Source organism: Neltuma alba, unplaced genomic scaffold, assembly GCF_004799145.2.
Source record: "Neltuma alba isolate B1F8T4 unplaced genomic scaffold, ASM479914v2 tig00013699_pilon, whole genome shotgun sequence".
NCBI classification, from domain to species: Eukaryota; Viridiplantae; Streptophyta; class Magnoliopsida; order Fabales; family Fabaceae; genus Neltuma; species Neltuma alba.
In genome coordinates, this window is record NW_021637862.1 from 35,853 (window position 1) to 60,896 (window position 25,044).

Below are 25,044 nucleotides of genomic sequence, written 5' to 3' on the forward strand. Positions count from 1 at the left end.
TGAATATTTTATTTTAGAAAAAGGAAATATATGGTTTTTAGTCTTAACGTTGCAATCAATTTGAGTCAATTATGTAATGACGTGCTACTTATATGACTAATGAAATTTGGTCAACCTCCACCCCAAGTTTTTGGAACTTGGAAGTGATGCTGACTTGCTAATGACAAGTTGCGAATATGACTAATAAAAAACTATACACAGACAAATTTTCTTCAGAAATATAATTTAACATGATTAAAAAAATAAAAATAAATAATCCCCACACAAAAAGCACCGATTGATTTTAAAAGTAGTCGAGAACTCCTCCATTTTCTGCTATGTTAGCTCAAATTTCACCACTTCCGATGCCACGCATTACCGGTTGTGGCTGCTGTGGCTTGTAATGTATACAAGCCCCGCAAACTACACTAAACTTAAATGACAAAACGAATTTTCTCTATCCTACAAAAAAGAACATACTTTTCTCCCATTCTTAAATGTTCGAACTTCGAACAAACGAATCAAAGCACAGTCCGAACAAAAACCAGGGCCCCCAAACAGAACCCTTTTTTCGATCACCCAAAAAGGCAAAAAGACTAACCCTTTAACAAGCATATGACCTGCACATATACATGGATGTTCTCTGTTTTTTTCCCCTCCCTTTCCGATTAAAAAGGTGTAGAGATTGCAATATACAACAATCATATACAATTAATTACCCGAAATTTCAGCCTTCATTCGTTGCCATGACAGCATAACTCTGAGCAACAGCTGAGGCAGCCCAAGCATCCCAAGCCAATGCAAAGCTGAGTCAATGCAGTTAGACATTGATTGTTCAGCCGAGTACAGACGTTGATACAGCACGCACAACAGCATTGATCGCACAAACTGCTACAACAATATTGGGCAGCCTTCATCAATTGTTCCGCCGCTTCCGGCAACTTTGTCTCCCCAGCTCCTGGACTAATATTTTCAACTGTTGCACTCAGGTTGCCGAAGCCGATGCTTAACTTTGGGAGTCTGATTGTTCTCTGCCCTTGGACGTTGGTTACTTTTGGAGGGTGGCCTTTTTTCGAAACCTATTTTATGCAAAGACAGTTAACCAATGTATCTTTGAATCCATGATTTTCTATATTCCATCGCCGAACATATGAGTGGCAGAATAGATATATGTATTTAAAGTAGATTGCAAGTTTTCAAAGGACAGGAAAAAACCACACGTAAACGAGTTTCAATTAGACATGAAAGCTAAATATAAATATTTTTGCACAGCCGCTTGTCCACTTTACTTTGAAAAAGAGCTTACAAACTTTTAGGTAAATACCTCTTTGGCTCCATCTGATTGATTCACTTTCTTAAGCAACTCATCATTCTCAAGGAGTACCATACGAGTGTACTCGGACATAAAGCCAGTCTCCAGGCTTAGTTTTGCAACCTGCCAATTAAATTGATGGACAAAAGAAAGCTTTTGTAAGCATGAGAATTGACTGATGCGTTCCCAAGGCATCTGGACAGAAATAAATAGGAAGTAACAAACCTTATCTTCTATCTGTTTATTTTGTGAAACCCACGCTTGAGAAGTGAGATGCTCAATTTGTTGCTTTGCAAAAACCTAGTATGAATACACGTGATATTAAAATATTAATTAATTCGGTTAAATGAATATAATAAGCAAAAGAAAACTAGATAAGGGGGTTATAGAATACGAAAATAAAGAATGGCAAGCAAATAATGCAGAATCTTACCCTTTGTATAGGAATATCCTTTGCATTTCGTATCTCCAAAACCATTGTAAAATTACTGAAATCAGCTAAGATGCCTTTAACTGTTAATTTTTCAGGAAAAGCCCCCTTATACCTTCCACAAAACATCAATGGACCCTCTGATGAAAGATCTGGAATTTGGAATGGGCACACCTGTCATATAATGTCATTAGATGGAACCACAATGGCAAAGTAGAGTTATCTAAAGAAGTAATATATCGTAGCAACTATGCGACAAAAACAGTTTATCGGTCATAGCTAACGGGACATGCGGGCTCCATCATTGCATCTCATAAGAGTATTCAATTTCTAATATCGCTTAAAACAAGATACAAATACAAACCAGCACGAAACAAAAAATGGCGACACCGCAATAAATTACCACAAATCATCTTCAGGAGTCATAGCAGCATATTTTGCATCGTCAGAATCACAAAATCAGGATCAGGATTTTTAACGAAAAGTATTAAAATGTCTTACCTCAACTTCATCAAGATCATTAAGCATGTCGATGGTGATATTTGCCAGAATGATAGATGAAGCTTTATCAAATAATTTAAGTATTCGAGGTGTGACCAAATCTGTCCATTTCAAAATGAAGATCGTTCAGTCGGTCTATTGCACTAAAAACATGCATTAGCATAAGCAAGCCACGTAGAGCATGCCATTGAAAAACTTCGTGTTGAACACCCAAAATAAGTTCCCTACAGTGTTTGGCCAGCAAGTTACAGTATTTACATTGCAAATATTTTCGCATCAAACTGTATCTTGAATCGGCAGATAAATAAATAATGGATTAAGCAGCAACAAGGTATCTTTATTTGTCAGGCAAGCCAAATACACGATTTCTTTTTTCATTACTGGACTTGGCCATGACTTTTGTGAACAATCTAATATTTTAATAAAATATTAATACCTTAATATTTAATAATTTGAAAATCATTATTATTTACAACTCAATCTCTTAGATTTACAAGTGAATTTGTATAACTTTTGCATTGGTTATTCAAATTCTACGTATTGATCTACAAGTCAACCTCTTTAACTTACGAGCTATGCTTTAAAATTAATGAGCCAAACTTCAAAATTTACAACTTAACAAGGTTAAAGAAAACTCAAGTCCACTTGTAAATATGAGAGGTTGTCTGGTAAATCTAGCATGTTGACATGTAAATATAAAAATATTAATATTTTAATAAATAATATAAAAAAAAAATTCTTTGACTGGCGTTAGTCCACACAGACCAATCAACAGCCGGTCAAATTCGTAGAACTTACTTGTAAATAAGCTGGTTATCTAGGACCTATGCACCCCCAACTTAAATGGTCTACTTGTTTGTTAGGCATGTACTAATGGTAAGATCTGGGTCTATGAGAACCTTGTTCCCAATATCTTACGAAGTTAAGGAAAACTGATCACTTACCCACATCTAATGCAGCATCATATTGGCCCCTACCAATCGCAGCAAGCATGCTCAAGAAATAATGATTGCAGAACGGACCTGGCATATTCAAATAAAAGAATGGTAAACTCTTAACATCAAACACAACTCAACAAAAACTTTTAAGAGAAATATATTGGAAAACAATCTTCTAATGTAAAAATATATTGAAGGCTTCTCAAACATAACAATAAGAGCAAATGGTTTGAGGAGCAAGAAACACTGACCTATACCGAAAGTGTAAATCCGGGGGCATATTGAATCTTTATTGATCATATGCTCCTTCATAATGTCACAAATATGTCTCTCATCCTCAACAGATCCATCTGTAACCAGGAAAATCATTGGAATTGACCTTCGAACTCCTGATAGCATCTCTATTGCCTGAAGAGAAAAAGGAAACAAAATATAATACTCCAACCAAAGATCATGAACATCAAAGCTAGCACAGGAATAAATAGAGGCAATGGGATTTGGGGAATTGATTCTTGCATCAGGCTGAGCACAAATTGATATTTGCTTTTTCAGTGCAATGGCCTTAGGCAGTCAATAACTTCTGCTCAATGAACCTTGTGGTTATTTTCATAGATCTACCATGGACACAACAAGATTAACTGATAATAAATTCATTCAAAGATGGTTTAAAATGTACTTTGCAGTAATTCTAGGACACAAAAACAATTCTAGCATCTTGTGTAAACAACACATGGCTTTAGATGAGGATTCAAAGAAACTGTAGAATTGTTAAAATGTACCTTGTTCAAGGGATGCAAAATATTTGTGGCACCTTCTGCAACAAAGTTCATTTTAATCCATTCAATGGCCCTTTCAACTGTTTCCTGGGAAGCCAATTCCACTGATGTTGAAAATAGATAACTCTCTCCATTAAAAGCTATAATGCTAAATGAATCATCAGGGTCAAGCTTAGACAGAGCAGCAGATAATGCAGTCTTTATGTCATCGATTAGCTTTCCTTGCATACTTCCACTAATATCAACAACAAATACTATGTCTTTTTTGAAAACCTGGAGATTCAGTAGGACCAGCAATGAGAACACTGTGGAAAAATAAGAACCGTACAACATGCAACTTATGAAGTAAAGATTTTATACCAACCTTGCTGCTCTGAAGATTTCCAGGATAAAGGTACATGTAGAACATGTCCCTTTCATTAAAATCATGCAGAGGTGCAGATTCCAAAAGAATACCACCATTTATATGACTTGAAGAAACCTAACAACATGTAACAAGCTTGAGTATAGAACCTTTTAAAAGCTAAATCATAGAACAGAGATGAAGATAAAAAGGAACATGAGACTTACAGAGTAAGAAAAATGAAAATCAATGTTTGACCATTCAAGAACTTGAGAATCATACAAGAAACTGATACTCCCAGCATAGCGCCTTACTTCCTGAACAATCAGAGAAAAGAATCATTTATAATGTCCACACGTAAAACAATAAAGGAGTCCCCACAAAACTCAAGCAGAAAGGAACCTTCAAGGGATGACTTATTGTCTGGCATAACAGCTCACTTCCAACACCAGCATTCACGTTTATTTGTATCTTTTCTCTTTTAGGAATTCTCTTCCCAGCAGGTTTCACAAAAGCAGGAAAGGCAAATGGCACAATCAAGGAGAACTGATCATTGCCGTATAAAAGTTTCTGGGACCAACTAATTTTAATTGATAAATTGGAACCTCCGTCAATCTGTTACAAGTAAATTCTAAGAAGACATTGTCAGAATGAATAGACATGGATATAGAAATTAATAACGACCTATAACGTTTAAACACAGTTATGCACTTACCTCCGGTATATTTAAGGTAAATATATTGGGTTTGATGAAGCCCGCTTGTTTAGCTCCAATGGCATTTTCCTTTTCGTTGTTCTCTGACATAAGCAGTTGAGTACAATATGATTTCCTAGGAACACTGACCTCGACACCTAGAATTGAACCCTGTTAGCCAAATTATATCAGAACACAAAATATGCAACAAATTTGTTATTTGGAGTTTGAGAGAGTAAGCTTCATGTCTAACAGAGCAGAAAGCCTAGATGACTTTTTTGGTACAGAGGAAACAAGAAATAATCAGAAAAGCATTGATTCCCCTGGAGGGAGAGCTTTTCAAGGAGAAAAATAAAAAACATACTGAGAAATAATCAAGGATGAAGAAAAATTGTGTTCAGTTTCCACACCCAATTTGCCCAAAGCAACTGAACTTTAATCCCTTGATGAACAAAAACAGAAAAGAGACAATAAAAACATTCACTGTCGTACAGAGAAAGGGGAGCGAAGATCAGAGTATCAACAAAGGAAACAAAATTAGCAAACTTCCCTCAATAATCTAAAAAAAAAAAAAACATTTCAGATAACATTTTCGACCCTTGAGTAATCTCTGAGTCCCTAAACAATTAGATTCCTACTTGCTTTGATGTATTCATCAAAGTGATATTGAGAAAAGCAGGAACGAGCTTCCAATTGTAATTATAATAGGGAAAATTCTACGACACACGAAAAAAACAAGAAAAAGAAGAACAATAGGAAATGAGAGGTGGACTTGAAAATAACCAAATAAATGCATGTACAGTAAAAAAATTCACCTGTTCGCCCATAGGAATTGCGACACGACAATCACAGCTCCGGCTACCCTTAACACAGTGCACCCTCCAAACACCATTAATCGTGACAAACGCCGTATCCAAATAACAATCCGCCTGGAGCTCAATCTCATTCATCTGAAGCGGAATCAGCGCCGGCGGGTCGCACCTGCCGTGCACGTGTGGCTGGTAGCTCGGCATATCAGGGTTATCCACGATTCCCGGGTCATAGATGACAGCATAAACCATCGGCGCGGAGGGAAGAAGAGCTTGAAATGACTTGTCCATGGAGGTAGGGGGCTTGGGCGGCGCCACCGCCCTGTCCTTTCCGAAATATATGCGCCTGGCGAGCTTGAGACCATCTTCAACTGCCGCAGCGAAATCCTCCGCCATCAGAGAAAGGGAAAAAGGCAAAGCGTGTGGGGGGAAGGAAGAAGAAGAGATGGGTATGAACCGTTACGAATCAATGAAGGAGATCAATATTAATGCTTTTCTTCTGCATTGATGAAAGAAGAGAGAGATTACTTGGATATGGGAATTCTCTTTCTCGTTAAGATCCGGACAAGTGAGGAGGCTCTCCTCCCCTGAGGGTGGGTGGGGCCTCCTGTGATTGGATCTGCCCTGAATTTACCGTTGGACCCTCGTGGCTTCCGTTAACAAAACATTATTTTATTGGACATTCAGCTTTTAAAGCATCTTGACAGCTCCTGATATGCCCGAGTGTAACCCGCGTATTGTGACGCGTGGCAGCCATGTCGGCAATTGGAAGTGGACCCTACAGCTGCAATCTCCTTTGTGTTTTATATTACTATTTTTTTGCCAACGGGACCCCACCACTTTCTCAATGCCGATTCTGCTTTTATTATTAAGATAAAATCATTAACGGATGATTTGACCACTCGAAGTACTACAGTTTAGTAGTATTTTATTGAATTTATTGAATTGTTCAGGGCAACCGGCAAAGGAACTTTTTGTAGTTCTAAAGCGACTCTTGGTTGATCTGAAATCCCTGCGGTTTTCACTTTTTATTGTTTGTTTATTGAAGTTCACAAGAAAGAAAAATCCTTCAACTTGTCCGTGATTCTACTGGTTGTCATAGTTTATTCATTAGCACTTGGAGGAGCCGAGGACGTAACGGTAAGGAATTGACTAGATCATTGAGATGCTGTTTGGAAGGAGGAAAATGGCGAAGGAAAAAAATTTTTAATAAGCTCTAAAGTGAAGTTTTAAAATTTTAATTAAAAAAATAAGTAATATGAAAAGGTAATAAAAATTAATTAAAAACTTTTAATCGTATTTTTTAATTTTTTAAATCAAACTTATTAAAAAAATTTCTCCCTTCTTTCTCTCATTTTTCCCATTGCAAGTGAACCCTGAGCGATGTTTTTCATTCAATCAGTTTGTCAATGAGCATTTAACGTCTAATGTAATCTCTTAAAAAGGCTATTCTTTTATTAAATATACTAAATCTGGTCAACGGACTGTGTCTTTAGGACTTGTCTTAAAAAGGTTAACATCAAAATTAGTTGAAAAATATGTCCTTTTTTCAGATAAAAAACAATATGTCCTCACTACAGATTAGAATTACAAAAGACATTCTCTACCCAAAAAAAGAAGAAGAAGAATTACAAAAGATATTCATGATATTGTATAGCGTAAAGTGGTCATGTATACAAAACAACAAAGAGATCGTTTTTATGCTCGAACAACAAAGAGAATATCATCAATACATAAAATCTGAAGTTTTTGTTATATATGCATGAAATTTGAGAATCAAATCGTATTATGCGTGATTTTTGCGAATAATGTGATATGCACAGAGGAAGTACAGATTCCAAGAGCTAATACCAACACAGTTTAGGACAATTATCAAGGATACAACAATCCAATCAGACGTATAACCTTGCGTTAACTTTCTTATTAAAAAAAACTTAAATTTCAAATAGAAATCAAACCAATCAACAAGAAAATAACTTGCAATTACAAAGCATTATCACGGGTGCTTCAATTTTCCAATCGATAAAACTACTTGAGCTTCAATTTTGCTATCCATCCCATGATCTTAAAGGTAGAATAACTTTCCTGTCTTTTTTTAATTTAGGAAAAAAAAACCTTAATAACGATATTTAGCAGTAAAAAATTGTGTAAAACATTTTGGACGGACACGCTTCTTTGATTTTTTTTGTTTAATAAAAATATTGCATCTAAATCTCTAAATTAGTCAAATGAATAACGGCCATATTCATGCAACTGCATTATTGGTTTATTGCATATTTTATGTGCTGGCAATAAAAGTGCTCGTATCGCTCCACATGTCTAGTTGTGGCGTTGCGCGACAATTAAGTAAGGAGACCACTTGAAAATGTGCAAGGTTTGAATCCAAACAGTCCCATATCTGATTCGTCATTTTATAAGGAAGTTGCATTGCATGAGTAGAACCAGGCGAAGATTGCACAGCAAAACGCGTAATGTTAAGCGCAAGCCAACACTCGGTTCGGTTTGCCGAGCAGTTTATAGAAAATTATTATGGATGGCATCAGCATGTTTGCTAAGTAATAAAAACAAATATTTATATTTGGTTCCATAGTAATCCTCTTAATATAAGTTTTACAATATAAATATTTGAGTCCTCCTTCTGCCTTAAGTTTTGAGCTTAGCAATTTTTTTATTTATTTGAATACTTGATTTGATAACAACTCCTGAATTCCAGACTACTTTTTAATTTTCAATTAAAACAACTTACATAAATCAAATTTTTCCCATTACAATGTTCCTTCTACTGAAATTAATTTTTTTTTAAAAAAAGTGATCATCCTTTTCAATTTTCAACAAAACCCCCCCTCCCAAAAAAAAAGGGCTAAGAAAGAATCCTGGAACTGATGACGCCTCGAGATTCTCCTGATGAGTTAATTCAATTAACAACATAAGCCCATAACTCACGTCACATCGATGGGTACAACCGAAGTTAAAAAAAAATGCTAACAAAAAATTTTGGCGAGTTAGCCCACATTTCCTAATCACGCCTCTAACACAGAGGGTGGGATTATCTTGAGGTACCACCTGTCACCTGACAAGGTTTTAGATTTAGTAAGAAACAAATTAAGCGAAAAGCAGAAAAAGTCCATGCCAGCCGCCTAATTGTAGCTATTTTTAATCTGTAATATTATGTGATCATGAGGTTTTGTTTAATAATCTTAAAATGCAATAAAAACTTGAAATACATAGATTTTTACTGCCTTTCTGGCTTCCGCTGAATCCAAATCCAAATCCAAATTCATAGTTGACCATCTGCAGAGCTTCTCTTCCTACTCAGCGTGCAAAGGGGCAATGTAATCGTGTTATACTATCAACTAATATCACACAAGAGAGCTGTCCGGTGATCAATGCGATGTGAGCATGTCTCCCCACCAAACGACTTCGAATCTCCCACCAGATCAGCTCAAAAGTTCATCTTTCATCCCATGACCTCCTCAAAGCCAAGGGGAATGGCGATAACTGGCCCTTTCAATACCAAAGAGATATACTTCATTCGGCATCATCTAATTCTATATTTGTGCAAAGAGTATTTCATTCCATGTATCAGGAACACCAGGCAAACACCAATGTAGGCAATCCTGCATGCCAGGCTTGGCAGTGATGCTGAATCGTGAAATATGACCCTCATCCCTGAGCTGAGAAATTGCCGTTATGTCCAGGAGTTTGACCCCTGTTCCCTTCACGGCATGCGCAGCATTTTGATCTGTAGACTCCTCATCTAATATTTCCTTTCCGATCGACATTGGGGTGGTGTTGTTGCAACTTCCTCCTGTGTTCCATTCCCCGCCAAAAAAATGCCTAGGGGAGATGGTACGAAAGAATGCCTTCAAACCAGGATACTTCGGAAGCTGTGAATTCACCCAACTAACAACACTGTGAATTGTCAGATTCTTGGCACCCCAAATCACCGCTATTTTCTTATCTGTATTTGGCACACCACCAACATGCATTACCCACCTATTACCTTTGAGCTTTCCTCGATTCCAGTGGTGACCAGTGTTGAGAACCAGGACATCAAACTTATGAATAAATTGGCGTAAGAATGCTGGTGGCCGATCAAGGTGCATTGCATGATCAGTATTAGGGTTGTTTGCATCAATAGGTTCAATGTCACAGAGAGTTGCCGACCAGTAGTACAAGATGGTAGTATGGGTGCTTGGGAAACGGTAAGCCCATCCATTAGGACGAGCAGCACCCTCGGTTAAAACCAACCCATACTCATTCCCCACATCTTCTACATCAGCTGTCTCCTTGCCACCTGTGATCATGCACATTAAAGACTGAAACTGCTGCCGGCCCAATGAATCTCCAACAAAAGCTAAAGTTTTGTTTTGCATCCTAAATACACCAAGAATATCATTAATTGACTAGACATATATGGGATGTGGTTTCAAAAGGATCCAAATACTAGAGCCAATTTCAAAAACATAAGTGAAGACAAAATCTCTGGTGAAAAAATTTCAGCACTTTTCAGAATCATAGGTCCCTCAATTATGATTGGAAAGAATGAAATACCTTCTCAAGAACTTAGATCCTTCAAATTCCTCCATTTGACAATCTCTTGGCTGCCATCGAAGGTTCTCATAAGCAAAATCTGTACGTTGTGTCAACCGGCAAGCCCACATTGATGATAGCCACTGCTTGCATTCAAACCCTGAATACAAAGGCCGGTTGTTGTCCGGAACCCATTTGCCTTTTGCATAATTACAGGCTGGAGAAAGTGCCAACAGGTGAACAATAATCACTTGCAGTACTTACTAAAAGAAAGTTTAAGTCCAAGAATTATGCACACAATCAACGCCACAGTGGCCTGTTCACTGGTGGGCGGCGCCATTGAGCAGAATTTACACATGCAGTATCAATTTTGTCATCCCAATACAAGACCATGGGGATATATAAAGTTTCTCATATGCTAAACCCACTCAGAATAACGATTGAGTGCTACCTAGCATGCCACCCCTAATAAATAGAAACAACAAACAAAATGGTAGCTTTCACCAAACCAGGACAATGACATCTGAAGGTTTTGAACCAGGCCTATAAATTTTTTCAAGAAAAAAAAATAGTTTCTCAAAAATGATTATAGATACCCTCCAACATGAAACTCATTATTTGGAAGGCCGTTGCAAGAACATGTAGTAATTTTAGTTCAAAAAACAATATATTGTGTATATATATTTGAATTAGTCTGAACACATTAGGAACTTGATAGATAATACAATAGTTAGATATGTTAAGTAAAAATCCTTCACCTTTACGTTCTGTACCATTATTCCAATCCTCGTTGTTTTTTCTGTCATCTGAATAGCTTCGTTGTGGAGACTGATTCGAAGCAACAAGATCTGTTATAATGTTTGCTTCGTTTGATGCTTCCTTCCCCTCTTCTTGATGCCTTTCTTCACTAATATTTTCTTGACTGGAAAGAGTTTGTGCATTGTGATTGTTTCCAGCTTCCAGGACTTCTTTTGCTTCAGTTTTTTCATTAGATACCTTTGAGTGAATTTCTGCATCATCATAATGAAAGAGAAGGTTCAAGATTTAGCATAGCATTGAGTTGATATACACTCTAAAATGATGTCGAATGATGTTAGCATGCACGGGCTTTTGGAAGAACATGTCTGCATCACGTTATTACATTTAACCTACCAGTTGGATTACCACAAAAATAGGCATTACAGCTTGACTACAATACCAAATTAAGCATAAGACAGCTCCATATAAAGGTGAACAAATAGTCATTGATACAAAAGATGCCACCGAAAAGTGGCATAGCAGTGTGATCATTAACCCTTTATTGCCATTGAGGATAACAAAAGGCAGTATCTTACGTTCTGTAAGTGTGGTAGATATTATATGGCTTTCATCAATGCTCCTTCCAGAAGAGCTTTCCGCAGAAAATGTTTGAGTCAATTGCAGTTCTCCTTGCTCACTAGTGGACTCCGTTTTTGCTAATGGAGAGCCACCTCCACCTACATCTACATCTGCAGCAAATGATGCAGAAAGAACAATAAATGAAAACTGAAAAGGCACTGGGAAAAATATAAGCTTACTAGGTAACAGGCTTTCCAAGCTTGGATTGCAGGGTACTATTCACTATGTAGACACTAAAGATTTCATGCCCAATTTGACCACTCCACAGAACTATATGAGAATTATTTTTTTATTTTAAGGCAAATACAGTGCTTGCACAGCCCGAAGTCAGACAGAAGGATAACTCTATAACACTGCGAGAAAAATTTATGGAAGAATAAAAATATACATGCTTCTAACTTCATTTAAAAAAAAAAATGACTGACTAATATGGTCATGTTGACAGAATGTAAAAGAAACGAAGAGAATTATCTGATGAGAACCTGAAGATAGCTGCAGTTGTGTTTGAGGAGGAAGAAAAGATGTTAGACCGGGGGTTTTCTCCCAGGTCCATATAAGAATAGTCGCGGACATGAGAACAATGGAAATGAGAGAAATTTCTTTACCCTTCAACCCATTTAAGCCTCCCTTCATCCTGCATAAAGGCAAAATGTCCTGAGCCTTAGGTCAAATAAACCAAAAATCTGTAAAACTACTAATTAAAAGGTATTGTTATTAGATTGGAGGGGAAAAAGAGCAGTTCAACGAAATGAGTACAGATCCATTATCTTTGAGCTTCACTTACAACCGACATTTCCACAGGGAGGCGAAATAATAAGAGCATTTTCACATCACAAAGGAAGCACAAATCAGAAACTGGTTAAAAAAGACCAAAACACCAAAGCAGAAACATAAATAGAAATTAATTTGGCAGCCCTTCCTTTTTAAACCAGTTTCAGCTCAAGTGAAAGAAAGACAGAACAGAAAGAACAAGAGATGACCACCCTAATCAATTTGACGTTAATTTAAAGAAGATAAATATCGTGCATCTTAGCACATTGGCCAACTACATGTTAGAAACAGACAATTCAACAATTGCCCTTCCCTTTTGAAAATAAAAAATGGATCTGGCCCTTCTGGGAGAAGCACCTCACCCTCATTAGCAGCCATCATATAAGAAACAAAAGAAGATTTTACCTGATTCAGATACAAAAACAGCAACTTGCTGAATCCACGAGAAACTAACTACTCCAGATGAGAAGAATATATGTTCCCAAACGAAGAGTTGTTGAATCAAGGATAATAACGGTGCGAGTGAAGAGTTACCCAGCGGAAAATAATTTCCTAAAATGAGGATTATTAGGAAGAGGCAAAAATGTAGAAAATAATAAATTTCATTAAATTAGGGGCCAATTTGGAAGAATCTCAGAAAACCGAAATCTTAAAGAGAGAGAGATCCTATCAGGGGGTGGGGATGACGGAGATCGCGACCGACTGGAAATAAACAAGGGAAGGGCCAATAACGCCAGGACCTCCGTCGAAAAAATACCTTCGCGTGTTCAAACGAAAACAATAGTTGTCTTTGGAGAAGGAGGTGGGCCGCAATTTCATTATAACAATTAATATTTAGCGTAGGTTGGAGAAGTGAGTTCATAAATAAATTGCTGGGCAAAAAAAGAGTTCATAAATAAATACAGGACAATTTATTAAAGCTTTTATACATTATATCCATAGATATATATATTAATGAAATATTAAATCTTTGAAAAAATAGTGAAATATCAAATCTAGATCAGGTTTTTTTCCCCTAAATATATCTTACTAGAACAGTAACGATTGATCGATGATGACGATTCTTTCCTTGTAACCATCCTTTTCAATTTCCAAATTATTTTTTAGGCTTGCTTCTCGTCTCTGTCAACCTCTCAGGAGAGGAACTATATATACAAGCAAAATTTCCATGCTCATTTAAAACTAAATTAGGCAGTATCTTAGTTCTTTTTATAAAAATTTTAGCGTGTACGTAATTTTTTTTCCCCTCTGCGAGGTCTACAAATTATTAGTTCGTTATTCTATTTGAAATCCTGGTGAAGTTGAATATATCTTCTGTAAGATCTTATCTGAGAAGAAAGATGATACTTTTTCAGGAGCTGACAAAATTATAATTTATACCTTTCTTGATTCTTGCAGATGATTATGTCACAGTTTACACAAAAGGACATAGTTTTTGTTAAAATAATAATACGACCATATTGATTAAATTTATAATAGTATATTTTTTTGCCATCAAATTTATAATAGTAGATAAATCATGATTATGCTTATTTTAATAAAACATTATTTTATTTAATATTTGTAAAATATAATGCATTAAACCACGCTTAATGAATATAAAATAGTCATAATAAATATTACCTCATGTTCTTAATATAAGAGGTGGTTGATTAATTTGAATAGATTAAAGAGACAAGTTAAGTTAGTTATTTCTAATAAATGAGTATTATTCCTAAAATATTATTGTTAATCAAGTATATGTTGGATATAACTGCTATTATTACAAAAACTATCTTGAGAAAAAATAAATAAATATGAGAAACAAAATAGATCAGGATCTTATATTTAAAATCAAAATAAAAATGAAACGTGCTCTTATATTAATAAGAGAAGGCATAACAAAACAGATATAATAGTATCGGGAATAATATCACCGCTTCAATTTAATTTTGCGTGTATTTTTATATTAAAAATAAAAAATTTATTAGACCCGTTGATGACGAGTATAGAAAGTTATTTATTTTATTTTTAAGCTATTATTTATACACCATCAAAACGCCATACATATTTTTCCTAACTTAAAATTAAAAAGACAGCGTGAAATTGTCCTATGAACTTTAAATATTAAATATTTTCAGTAAATAATAATTTCATTCAACAATGCATCGAAAATTTATAAAATAAATAGAGGAATTAAATACTTTTTTATGGAATTAAATACTTATTACTTTGAATAGTTCGGCAACTGAATTTTGGAGCAACAATTCCATCAAGGGACGCGATGAAATGTTTTTGGTGTGATGCCAAGTGTCTACGTAGTTGTCACATTCGGGTACGAAGTCCCGACGTCCCGCGACCCACACGAGATGCATGATTCCATCATCAGTCTCTCTGTAGCTTTCCGGTCCATTCATTGCATTTTACGCACACGCTCTAATTCAGAGAAATTAAGATAAATATTTAATTATAATATGTGTTACATGGTTTTTTGCAAAATATTTACACATATTATTAAATCATATATCAGTTTATAAGTCAGGTAAATAAATTTGAAAAAATAATAAATATAGATATTTTAAAATGATTTATTTATCTTACTTAGTGAGTTAGTGTTTTCAAATTAGTTAATTGAGACGTGCGCGCGTGTGGCATAACATAACATGGTCCAAGGAGAGAATAAGAAGGCGTGAATGGATATGGGAGTTGTATTGATAAGCTAGGCATGGTTTGTAGGAGGTAACGGTAATTTTGCGGTGAAGTTAGAACCGAGATCTGCCATATAAAGATGGCCCTCAAATTCCAAAGCCCAAGTCACCAAGCTCAATACCAACCGCTTCAATATCTTTGAAGACTGCACAAACTCCAGTTTTTCATGAGTGACCTGTATATGCAAAAAGAATATTAATTTTAATACAGGCGGTTTAAAGTTTAAACACAAGCGATCACCAAATAAATATTTACCTGAAGCATAGCAAGCCAGAAGGATCCGTCAGGAGCAAGATGAATGTTATCAGGTCCACCGGGAAGGTTCTCGATGAAAGTCTCTGTCTTGCCTGTCTTCTCTCTTTGAGTCGATGCCTCAGACACCTATATCTGTTTTTACAGGAAATAAGGTATTAGCATTGCATAGAGGACAAGTAGAAAAGAAGGAAGTGTGTTGGCTAAGAGTTACGATAGACTTGCTTCCATGTTTCACAAACCAAGAGAAAGTCTTGGTCTTTTGAGAGAGCAACGCCATTGGCAAAGGCCAGGTTATCTAAGAAAAGAGAAGTGTGGTTTGGGGGTAGGCTTTCCTTGAGGTCTGGCCTCCAGCACATCTAGATACCAATTGTGAAGATCACATTTGGCGCAAGCAATGCTGATATATAAGCTTCCATCTGAGGCTTCTACCACTTCATCTACATTCCTATACTCAAACAATCCCTGAGTTCAGTAATACTGTGGTTCAATCTCATTTATAAATCACTTTCACCACTTTTTGTCCGAACTAAAGAAATCCTTAATAATCAGTATTTTTGTCTAAAATTTAAAAAAAAAAAAAATTTTTTCCTGATTAAATACAGCCTTGATTTAGAAATTTCTTACTTTGTTATATCAACACTGAATAGAGGAAAGTGGAAAAACAATTCCAACAAGCCAAGCAATCAAGCAATTCCAATTAATAATTATGCGACACGTAGTTGTTATTAATAACCATACGACACAGTTGTCACCTTAATTTAGAACCGTTCACTTGAGAAACAAGAACTGTGACACCATCACCTGTCACTTTAAGCAAACCCTGCACATCAAATTATACTCTTGAATCTCAGAGAGCCGAAATTCTCATCAAATCAGAGTCATAACCAATGGTCTAGGGCTCTTTAAGAGGGTCTGGAAATGGAAGAGTATTTATGTTGATTACCCTGTCAGGATCACAAACAATGACAGCACCTTGTCTTGTGACAATAATCCCGAGCATCCTACGACTGGGAATGTTCTTCCAGCGCTCCCAGGATCCATTTCGGTGTAATCGTAAGATCCAACCATGTCTTGTAGCAGTGTAAAGAGTACCATGCTTGTCCACGCAAACATCTTCAGGATCTTTCAGAATTCCTTCTCCAAGTTTGGTGAGGCTCTGTAAATGGTTGTTGACGGTAAAATGAGAAGATATTGGAGGACTTTCAAGTTCGGTGGGGTGGAGACAAGTACAACAGTTGAACTGCAAGAGCAATCATACCCACCAGAACCAAGCTTGAGCAAACCGCCAACCTCGTCATTATTACTCTAGGAATTGGCAACGCAAAAGATAATTATGGTGGGGAATAATGTATGCGTATATCATATACTCCATGCTCTCATATGCCGCTGCTAATTGACTAATAGAAGTAGGGTTTTGCAGGAAGGGTTAATCTTTTGTAACACAACGAACCAAGATTCAAATCTAGTGTGACAAAGGTGTTCACGTTTAGTGTCTGATAATTTTTTTGAACAAGATTTGTTCCAATAGGAGGATACTTATACTTAGGGGAAAAAAACAAGTTGACTAATTTGATTAAATTAAAAAAATTAGTTAAATTAGTTATTTGTAATAAATAGGTGTTATCTTCTCTAAAATATCCTTTTTAATCATATGTATTAACTAAAATTACTAGTTGATGAAACATTTAACATGCACAAATACTATAACGACTATCTTGAAAAGAAATAGATAAATATGAAAAGCAAAGTAGACCAGTATATTATATTTAAGACTAAATTAAATGCCAAACTAATTTTTACATTAAGGATTGAAAATAGTATATTGTATAAGAGAGAAGATTATGATACAAAATAAAAGTCACTTATCCAAAATTTTGAAGTATTAAATTTTTTTTAATAATGCCTCTCAATAACTGTTCTATATATTCCCTCTGGCTCAAAATATAAGCTAAATTTTGTTGGATGGCTTGTTTTTTTATAAGATAACATTTACTTTTGTCTAAGCATTTAATGAGTTTTTTTCAATTTTACCCCTATATATTCTCTTTCCTCTTTGATTCATTTATTGCATCTTTTACTTATTCTCTTCATTAATAAGGGCATTTTTGGGGGGGATATATACCTTATATATTTATTGTTTTAAACTGATTTTAACTAGTTTCTTAATAAGCGTAGATGGATAAAATTTAACTTATATTTTGAATTGGAGGGAGCAATTATGGATCATTAATTTAATGATAATATTTTAATCAATGAATGAGGGTCAGATTAAAAATAAAAATAATTGAATGGAGGGTTTTTATGACAACATTATTAATTTAATGGGTTTAACTGTTTTAACTATCTTAATTTTTGTGAAATAGGTAATGGCATTTAAGAACAATAGGAGTATATGAATTTTTTTTGGTCATATGATTTTCACCACCATGATAAAAACCGAAAGCATAAAGTGTCCTTTGGATGAGGTCAAAATCTATGCTTTATTCGGAGGTTAAAAATATGTGTCACGGACTCACGGGGCGCACATTTTGTCCCTAAGTGAAAATGCTGAGTACAAGTGAGGCCACAATCACCACGTAAGCACGCATAAACACATGCATCGACTGGCTTTTGGGATGTAAATAATTGTATAAAAATTAATTAATTAAAGAAAAGAAGAAAATTTGCCAAATACTCAAAGACGCTCATTGGCATGAACAACCAGCACAAAAGTTTCACCATATTAGACGCCTTAAAGCAAAAGGAGTAAGAAATCTACGGCAGAAGACGACCTATTAGTATTACCAAACTATGGAGATGTCTGTTCTGAATAACGGTAGGATGGGACCGCAAAGGAATGGAATAGTGATTCTCTACCTCTTTGTCTCTTGCTTCCTTATGTTCTTTATCTTTTAATATCAATCTATGCGTAAATAAAAACGAAATTGCATTTTTATTGTTATTTATTTATTAAGAAAATTTATAATTTTTCATTAGAATGCGAGGATAAAATACGATGTTTGCCATAACTATTTAAAGAAATATTTAATAATAATAAGAATACATGATAATTAAACATATGATTTAGTTAATGAGATAATGGGATTATATATTTTTTAACTGTTGATTAAATAAATCTTATCTGTCATTGCTGATAATTGAGCATGTGGAATAATGTTGGAGATTCCACATGAACGTGTAAGTTGTCAAGGATGCAACTGTCTGGCTGCAGAGATTTTCCAAGTTGGCGGTTACGTACGATATTTTGGGGACGCCGACCCCACAAATTACGGACCCGCCCCTCCCTCCATGGTCCATCCCTTGCTTTCCTTTTCAATATCATCACTGGCTACGGATTCTATCTTCGGGCTGTGTGGTGATTGTTATTTGTTCTGTGATATATATCAATGTGTGCCGGCCAGTTTTACTCTGTTCTGGAAAAACAGAGGCCAGAAACGAAAAACAAATTATGCTGATTCAGTTGTCTTCCCACACAACATGACATTGAGTTGACAATACACAATACAAAAGCTTAACTTGCATTGATAAGTAACTAGCTAGTTTTGGTTTCGCTGCGCAATGGTAATTTCCCAATGAAGTTGGAATTGAGACTTCCCAGGTAAAGATGGTCCTCAAACTCTAATGCCGAAGTCACAAAAGTCATCACCTTCCCTTCGCTATCATCAAATATTCTGATTATCTTACCGTCGCTTCCCACATTCGCCACCATTGCCTTCTTATTTGTACCCCTGATCACATTACCCAGTTTTGGAAATGAAGCCACCAAGTGCTTTAATACCTTTGAAGAGTGCACAAACCCCATTTCTTCAGAAGTAGCCTGTATATGTGACATGGCATCAGTTTTGAAGAAAATCGATTCAATTTATGCAGTTTGAAGTTTGAACCTGAGCACTGACTAATTCACCATTTTTATTACCTGAATCAAAGCCACCCAGAAAGACCCATCAGGAGCAAGATGAATGTTATCAGGTCCACCAGGCAGATTCTCAATGAAAGTCTCTGTCTTGCCTTTCTTCTCTCCTTTTAGCCAGTGCCTCAGACAACTATGTCTGATATAAATAAATTAAGCTGTCAGCATATATACTAAAAGTATAGAAAAGAAGAAGAGGGAATGTGAGTTAAGACGGCCTTACTTCCAAGTTTCACAGACCAAGAGATAGTCTTCGTCTTTGGAGAGTGCAACGCCATTGGCAAAAGTCAGATTATCTAAGAAAACAGAAGTTTCATTTAAGGCAGGATTGTACTTGAGCAATCGGCCATTAGGTCTTGCTTCCAGCAGATCTAGAAACCAGTTGTGCAGATCAAATTTGGTGCTAGCATCGCTGAAATATAAGATTCCATCTGAAGCTTCCACCACTTCATCTGCCAACCTATGTAGTTCAACTATTTCAAATCCTGTGATAACTGATGATTTTTCTTTTCATTTTTAACCGAACAGTGTTAGTTGATTGCGCATAACCTAGTTATTCATTATTTCATTGAAGAGGAATTATCAGTTATGTTAAAATCAATACACACTGGTCTACCCAAATAATTAAGCCTGGCCTGCTTTCTCCCGGAGGAAGCAGCAACAACTACGAAAACCCATGAAAGTAACTGTTTCCCGTTAATAATTATATGACAAAGTTGTTACCTTAATTTAGAACCATTCAGCTGAGAAACAAGAACCGTGACGCCATCGTCCGTAACTTTAAGCAACCCCTGCACACAAAATTACTCCCCAGTATCTCAGAAAGCTGAAAATCTCATCAAATTAGAGACCCAGACAGTAGAAAATGGTCTACATAGGTCTTCTTAAAGCAAGTTTACAAATCATATGTAAAAGAGGAGATATGTTGATGACCTTGTCAGAATCACAAACAATGACATCACCCTGTCTTGTGGCAGTAATTCCAAGCAAAGTCCGACTATGAATGTTCTTCCAGTGCTCCCAGGAACCATTTCGGTGTAATCGCAAGATCCAACCATCTCTGCTTGCCGTATAAAGAGTGCCATGTTTGTCCACACAAATATCTTCTGGATCTTTCAGAATTCCTTCTCCGAGCTTGATGACGTTCTGCAAATGGTTGTTGACGGGGAAAGAAGATAATGGGGGCCTTTCCAGTATGATTGGGTCAATCGGAGAGAAGTACAGAACTTGAACTGCAAGAGCAAGCAAACCCACAATAACCAGGCTTGAGCAAGTTGCCAACCACGCCATTGTTACCATTGGAATTTGCGATAATGCTGTGATACGAATGATATATGTTGATAACCAGGGAAAAAAGATATTTCAATGCCTTTTCTTATTTTGTTTGTCCTTAGTTTGGCTGAGGCCCACACGTGAGTATAGAGATACGTTGTATATCTAGAATATTTTAAATAAAAATGAAAAGATATTTTGCATTAATTTATGAATGCGCTCCTCCGGTCTTTAATATAAGGCTCAATTCTTGAGTTGATTATGATCCTAAATATAATACATATTTCTCATATTTATCAAGTTTTTCTAAATTACCCCTATGGATATTCTCTCAACTATAATCAAGTAGAAAAGGCAGAGGGGGTATTAAAAAAGATGATTATGATATTTTAAGAAAAATGTGTCACTTTTCTTATAATTAACTAATTTACCTAACTTTCTTAATCTAATCAAATTAGTTAAATGGATCTTATATTAAGGATTGGAGGAATACATTGTAAATCAGGATAGTAATTACCTGTTCGTAATAAAATTGAAATTAATTGTTTGATTGTTGAGATTACGAAATCCGTTGAATTCAATAATTTATGATTCTTGCTTTATTATTATTATTATTATTTTGCCTGATTATGATTCTTGCTTTATTATACGTACATAGGTGAATTTGTTGGATAGGATAACATGTTACGTTGCGTTCTATGAAAGAGATCTCTTTATGTGTTCGCATGCACGTTTATCTTATAATGTTATATATATGTGTGTGTGTAAGGATAAGATGGGTTAACTCATCCGGGTCAAGACATGCCTTTATCAAAGAACGCTTACTAAAATATTTATAAATTGCTCACCAATAAGGTCCTTACATCAGCAACAAAATTCGAACTTATAACCTTATGGGTTATGAGTCAACTATTTATCAACTAAACCATTTTTATTAGTTGTTTATCTTATAATATTTTTACGATAATAAAAGCAGAAAAAAATAGTGTGTGTGATTGTTATTTGCCAAAAACAAAATGTGTGCCTAGCCAGGATAACACGCCTAAATGTAAAATTATGATCGAGCTGATAATTAGAGATATGTAATTAGAATTTAAGAAAGTCCTCGATTATCATTTTCTATATGTATTTTGTGTTTTTCATCATTAAATTGATAGAAATTGTCATTATTTTTTAAGATTGCCCTCCAGTATAGTCACTTTATCCGATACAGTGAATAAGGGCATTTGTTCAGGCCCAAAAAAAGGGCATTTGTGGGAAGAAAAAAATATTTTTATGTTATTGACATCTTGCAGAGTGTCACACATTTTCAACCAATACTAGCTTATAAGAAATATCCTATATTTTGGACGCACAATTAAATAATATTAATGCATAATAAATACTCCCTTTTGGTCCTAATTACATGTTAAAGTTAACCATATCAAGGTTCTTGACAAGTGATATTATCTTTTATTCTTAATATAAAAACTAGTTAGAGGAATTAGTTTGATTTTAAATATAAAATATTAATCTATTTTGTTTTATTTATTTTTCAAATATCCCTATTGATTGTAAAAGTTCTGACCAAGGGGCAATCAAATGCATATGATGAAAACAATTTTGGGAATATCAACACATATTTGTAATAAATAACAAATTTAACTAGTTTTTTTAATATCTTTAAATTTTATATTTAGCCCTTATCTTAAAGATTGAGTGTAGTACTTGATGTCACAAAATTGAGGATAGGCTCTCTTACGTATGTGATTCTGGTGCTTTTGATTTCGGGCCTTCATAAATGGGCTTAAAAGTTGGGTCGGTCCAGGAGATAGATCCAGAATTGTCCCCGGGGGGGGGGGGAGAATTGCACAGTTAATCACTATCAATTCGGCAGTTAACAGCTTATTAGGTTTACGCTAAGGTGGCCTAGAATGGAAGAAAATTCGGTGCGTATAGATGGGATGCCACAAATAATAACAGTCTCTGTTTTTATTTTTTTTTATTTTTTGGGCGCCAACATGGTTGCTCTGGTTGATGATCATAGCTGGGTCAAAAACGTGTACCGACCTGAGAGGAGAATGTGAGAGCAAATCATTATGGGATAAATTTACCAGCCCATGTCAACTATTTTCCAGGTTGTCATATGAATCTTTTCATTATGCGACATGTGTGAACTGTGAAACTTTTAAGCAACCCGCCACGATTCTTTTATTCCGATTATTTAATAATCCCTTCATATTCGTCACAATCACAGTGCTGTTCCGGCGACAAAAGAAAAAAAAAAAGTTCAAAAATTTCAAATTCTGAGGCATAATTCCTTCATTATTAACACATGACGGCCTGCGTGGCCCCAAAAAAAAAGGGGTGGGGGGGACGCAGGACAACCTCACCCATCCCCATATATATATAGATGGGGAGAGAAAGACAGAGGAAGGAAGAAGGCAGACAGATGGGAATTGCCGGGTCGGAGAGAGAGAGTCAGACACAAAGTAGTGTAACAACGAAACAACCTCAGATGGAGGTTGAGAGCGTCAAATGTGATTCATGCGGATTCTCAGAGGATTGCACTGTTGCTTACATCTCTCGTGTTCGTCAGAGGTTTCAAGGTCGGTGGTTATGTGGGTTATGCGTGGAGGCTGTGAAGGACGAGGTTTTGCGATCAGACCGCCTCATCACTCTTGAAGAAGCTCTCCACCGCCATATCAGTTTCTGCTCCCAGTTCCGGTCTTCTTCCGACGGTCATCTCGGTAAAACCGAACACCCAATATTCGCCATGGGTCGGGTTATTCGCCGGAGCTTGGATTCCCCCAGACATATCCGATCAAACTCATCAAGCTTCTCTTTGCCGGTGGCTCATCAAGCTCGGAGCTCGCCTCTGGTTCGGTCCGAAAGTTGTTTCTCCTCCATCTCAGGTTGAGGTAAAACGCAACGCGGGAATCAAACCCATCAAACTCCATCTCTGTTTCGAGCGAGACATTAAAAAAAACAAAATGGTCTTTCTCTTACATGTGCTTTCTTCAAGATGATCATAGCCTCATAGGTAGTAATGAGCGTATTAATTAATTACTTGATTTTAGTAGTATTTCTTTGAATTTCCTTGCTTCCTTCTCTTGTAAATAGCATGTTCTGAACAAATTTTAGCTATAAATTCTCTGTTCAGTCAGTGTAACATGACAAAGGTGGATTACTCTAATATCTATCCGAGCTGACAAGAATTGCATAATCATGAAGTTTCTCAGCACTGATTCTGGAATAATCTAGCACGTTAAGCTCTGTCGGGTAGCGGTCACGACCATAGCCATGGGATAATGATTTCTGTTTACTTATTTGTCCGTAGTAAGCGACTTGATAGGTGCACGGGAACAGGTGAGCCAATCAAACTCGAGAGGAAAAAAAAAGGTAGAAATGGTTATGTCTGAAACTTCTGGCAGTATCGACGGCAGGAAATTTCCAACAAAACAAAAAGCGGAAGCGGAGGCATCATTACGTGAATTTAGATTTTCTTCTCTTTATTATTTTTTGTCCTGTATATCTTAACGATGTTGCTGGAGTTTTTATGCCCTCTACGACTCTTCAAACAGAAGAAATATTATATACTTCTAAAATTTTTAATGTAAAATCTAATTATTAAATTAATATTGATTTTAAATAGAAGATTTATTTCTTATATTTATCAATTTTTTGAATTATTTTTGTTGATGCTCTTTCAATCATAATTAAAAAGAAGAGAAAGAAACGATACGAATAAATATGATTATAGTGTTTTAAAGAAAAATATGTTATATTTTTTTATAATTAAATAGTTTATCTAATTTTTTTAATCTAATTAAATTAGTTAAATAGATTTTAAAAATAATTTATATGTTTGGGTCGAGTTTTAGATTGATTCTCCGACTTAAGTCTTTCACAGGTGTAATTAAGAAATGCATAAGCCGGGCGAAGGGTTGACACTTGACCAACAAACATGGGTGCCGTTTGGTACGGTGGAAATGAGGGGAAAGAAATGGAAATGGAAATGAAATCCACGTCAATTGTATATTTGGTACACCAGAACTCCATGGAATTGGCTTCCACATGGAAGCCAGAATGATGGAATTGGCTTCCATCCTAGAACCCCAAGATTTGCATTTCCATGATACAGAGTTCATTTTTGCCCCACCACACCCACCACCAATAAGCTTCATACACATCGCTAGCACACTTCACATGCACCTACCCTCGGCCATGAACCCTGTGAACGGCGACTCCGGTGACCAAGGTGGTGTCGAGCTTCTCACTCTCCTCTATCATCGTCTTCTTCTCCGCTTTGCAGATCGACGGCGACCATACTACCTAGAGGAAGAGACAAGTAGATCAACAGCAGCAGCAAAATACTGCTTAAAAGGGGCAGATCTCTAGTTGATGGCAACCAATCGTCGTGCTAGATCTCCGATGGTCGATGACCCATCATCATGCTACATCTTTGATCTCCTCT

The 25,044-nt window shown here is 35.9% G+C and overlaps 4 protein-coding genes and 1 pseudogene across 7 annotated transcripts; 1 reads left to right on the forward strand and 4 right to left on the reverse strand.

Moving 5' to 3' along the window:
• Window positions 1-442: 442 nt before the first annotated feature.
• Window positions 443-6,266, reverse strand: LOC114738873 (inter alpha-trypsin inhibitor, heavy chain 4-like). 3 transcript variants are annotated; one of them, XM_028926938.1, is made up of 14 exons: window positions 5,789-6,266; window positions 4,995-5,144; window positions 4,682-4,894; window positions 4,507-4,596; window positions 4,301-4,417; window positions 3,940-4,209; window positions 3,412-3,568; window positions 3,167-3,244; window positions 2,223-2,323; window positions 1,725-1,895; window positions 1,517-1,591; window positions 1,304-1,414; window positions 699-1,058; window positions 443-558 (listed from the first exon to the last, which is right to left on the reverse strand). In XM_028926938.1, the coding sequence occupies exons 1-13, from the start codon at window positions 6,176-6,178 to the stop codon at window positions 714-716; spliced, it is 2,268 nt and encodes a 755-aa protein (XP_028782771.1). In that variant the 5' UTR covers window positions 6,179-6,266; the 3' UTR covers window positions 443-558; window positions 699-713. The 3 variants fall into 3 exon arrangements, with proteins under 3 accessions (XP_028782771.1, XP_028782770.1, XP_028782772.1); XM_028926937.1 differs by lacking the exon at window positions 443-558 and having other exon boundaries at window positions 594-1,058; XM_028926939.1 differs by lacking the exon at window positions 443-558 and having other exon boundaries at window positions 594-1,058; window positions 4,995-5,131; window positions 5,789-5,867.
• Window positions 6,267-8,909: 2,643 nt separating this feature from the next.
• On the reverse strand, window positions 8,910-13,087 carry LOC114738865 (protein trichome birefringence-like 16). Of its 2 annotated transcripts, none has more exons than XM_028926930.1 (6): window positions 12,869-13,087; window positions 12,175-12,326; window positions 11,650-11,796; window positions 11,074-11,325; window positions 10,337-10,532; window positions 8,910-10,159 (listed from the first exon to the last, which is right to left on the reverse strand). In XM_028926930.1, exons 2-6 carry the CDS (start codon window positions 12,323-12,325, stop codon window positions 9,331-9,333), a joined length of 1,575 nt encoding a protein of 524 aa, XP_028782763.1. In that variant the 5' UTR covers window position 12,326; window positions 12,869-13,087; the 3' UTR covers window positions 8,910-9,330. The 2 variants fall into 2 exon arrangements, with proteins under 2 accessions (XP_028782763.1, XP_028782762.1); XM_028926929.1 differs by having other exon boundaries at window positions 11,650-11,802.
• Window positions 13,088-15,161: 2,074 nt separating this feature from the next.
• LOC114738862 (protein STRICTOSIDINE SYNTHASE-LIKE 5-like) lies at window positions 15,162-16,704 on the reverse strand (annotated as a pseudogene).
• Window positions 16,705-18,908: 2,204 nt separating this feature from the next.
• Window positions 18,909-20,623, reverse strand: LOC114738866 (protein STRICTOSIDINE SYNTHASE-LIKE 4). Its single transcript, XM_028926931.1, has 5 exons — window positions 20,250-20,623; window positions 20,040-20,107; window positions 19,540-19,776; window positions 19,323-19,455; window positions 18,909-19,223 (listed from the first exon to the last, which is right to left on the reverse strand). The coding sequence occupies exons 1-5, from the start codon at window positions 20,613-20,615 to the stop codon at window positions 18,939-18,941; spliced, it is 1,089 nt and encodes a 362-aa protein (XP_028782764.1). The 5' UTR covers window positions 20,616-20,623; the 3' UTR covers window positions 18,909-18,938.
• A 2,383-nt stretch (window positions 20,624-23,006) lies between these two features.
• Window positions 23,007-24,127, forward strand: LOC114738867 (uncharacterized). The gene has a single exon (XM_028926932.1). The coding sequence runs from the start codon at window positions 23,020-23,022 to the stop codon at window positions 23,485-23,487; it is 468 nt and encodes a 155-aa protein (XP_028782765.1). The 5' UTR covers window positions 23,007-23,019; the 3' UTR covers window positions 23,488-24,127.
• Window positions 24,128-25,044: the final 917 nt, after the last annotated feature.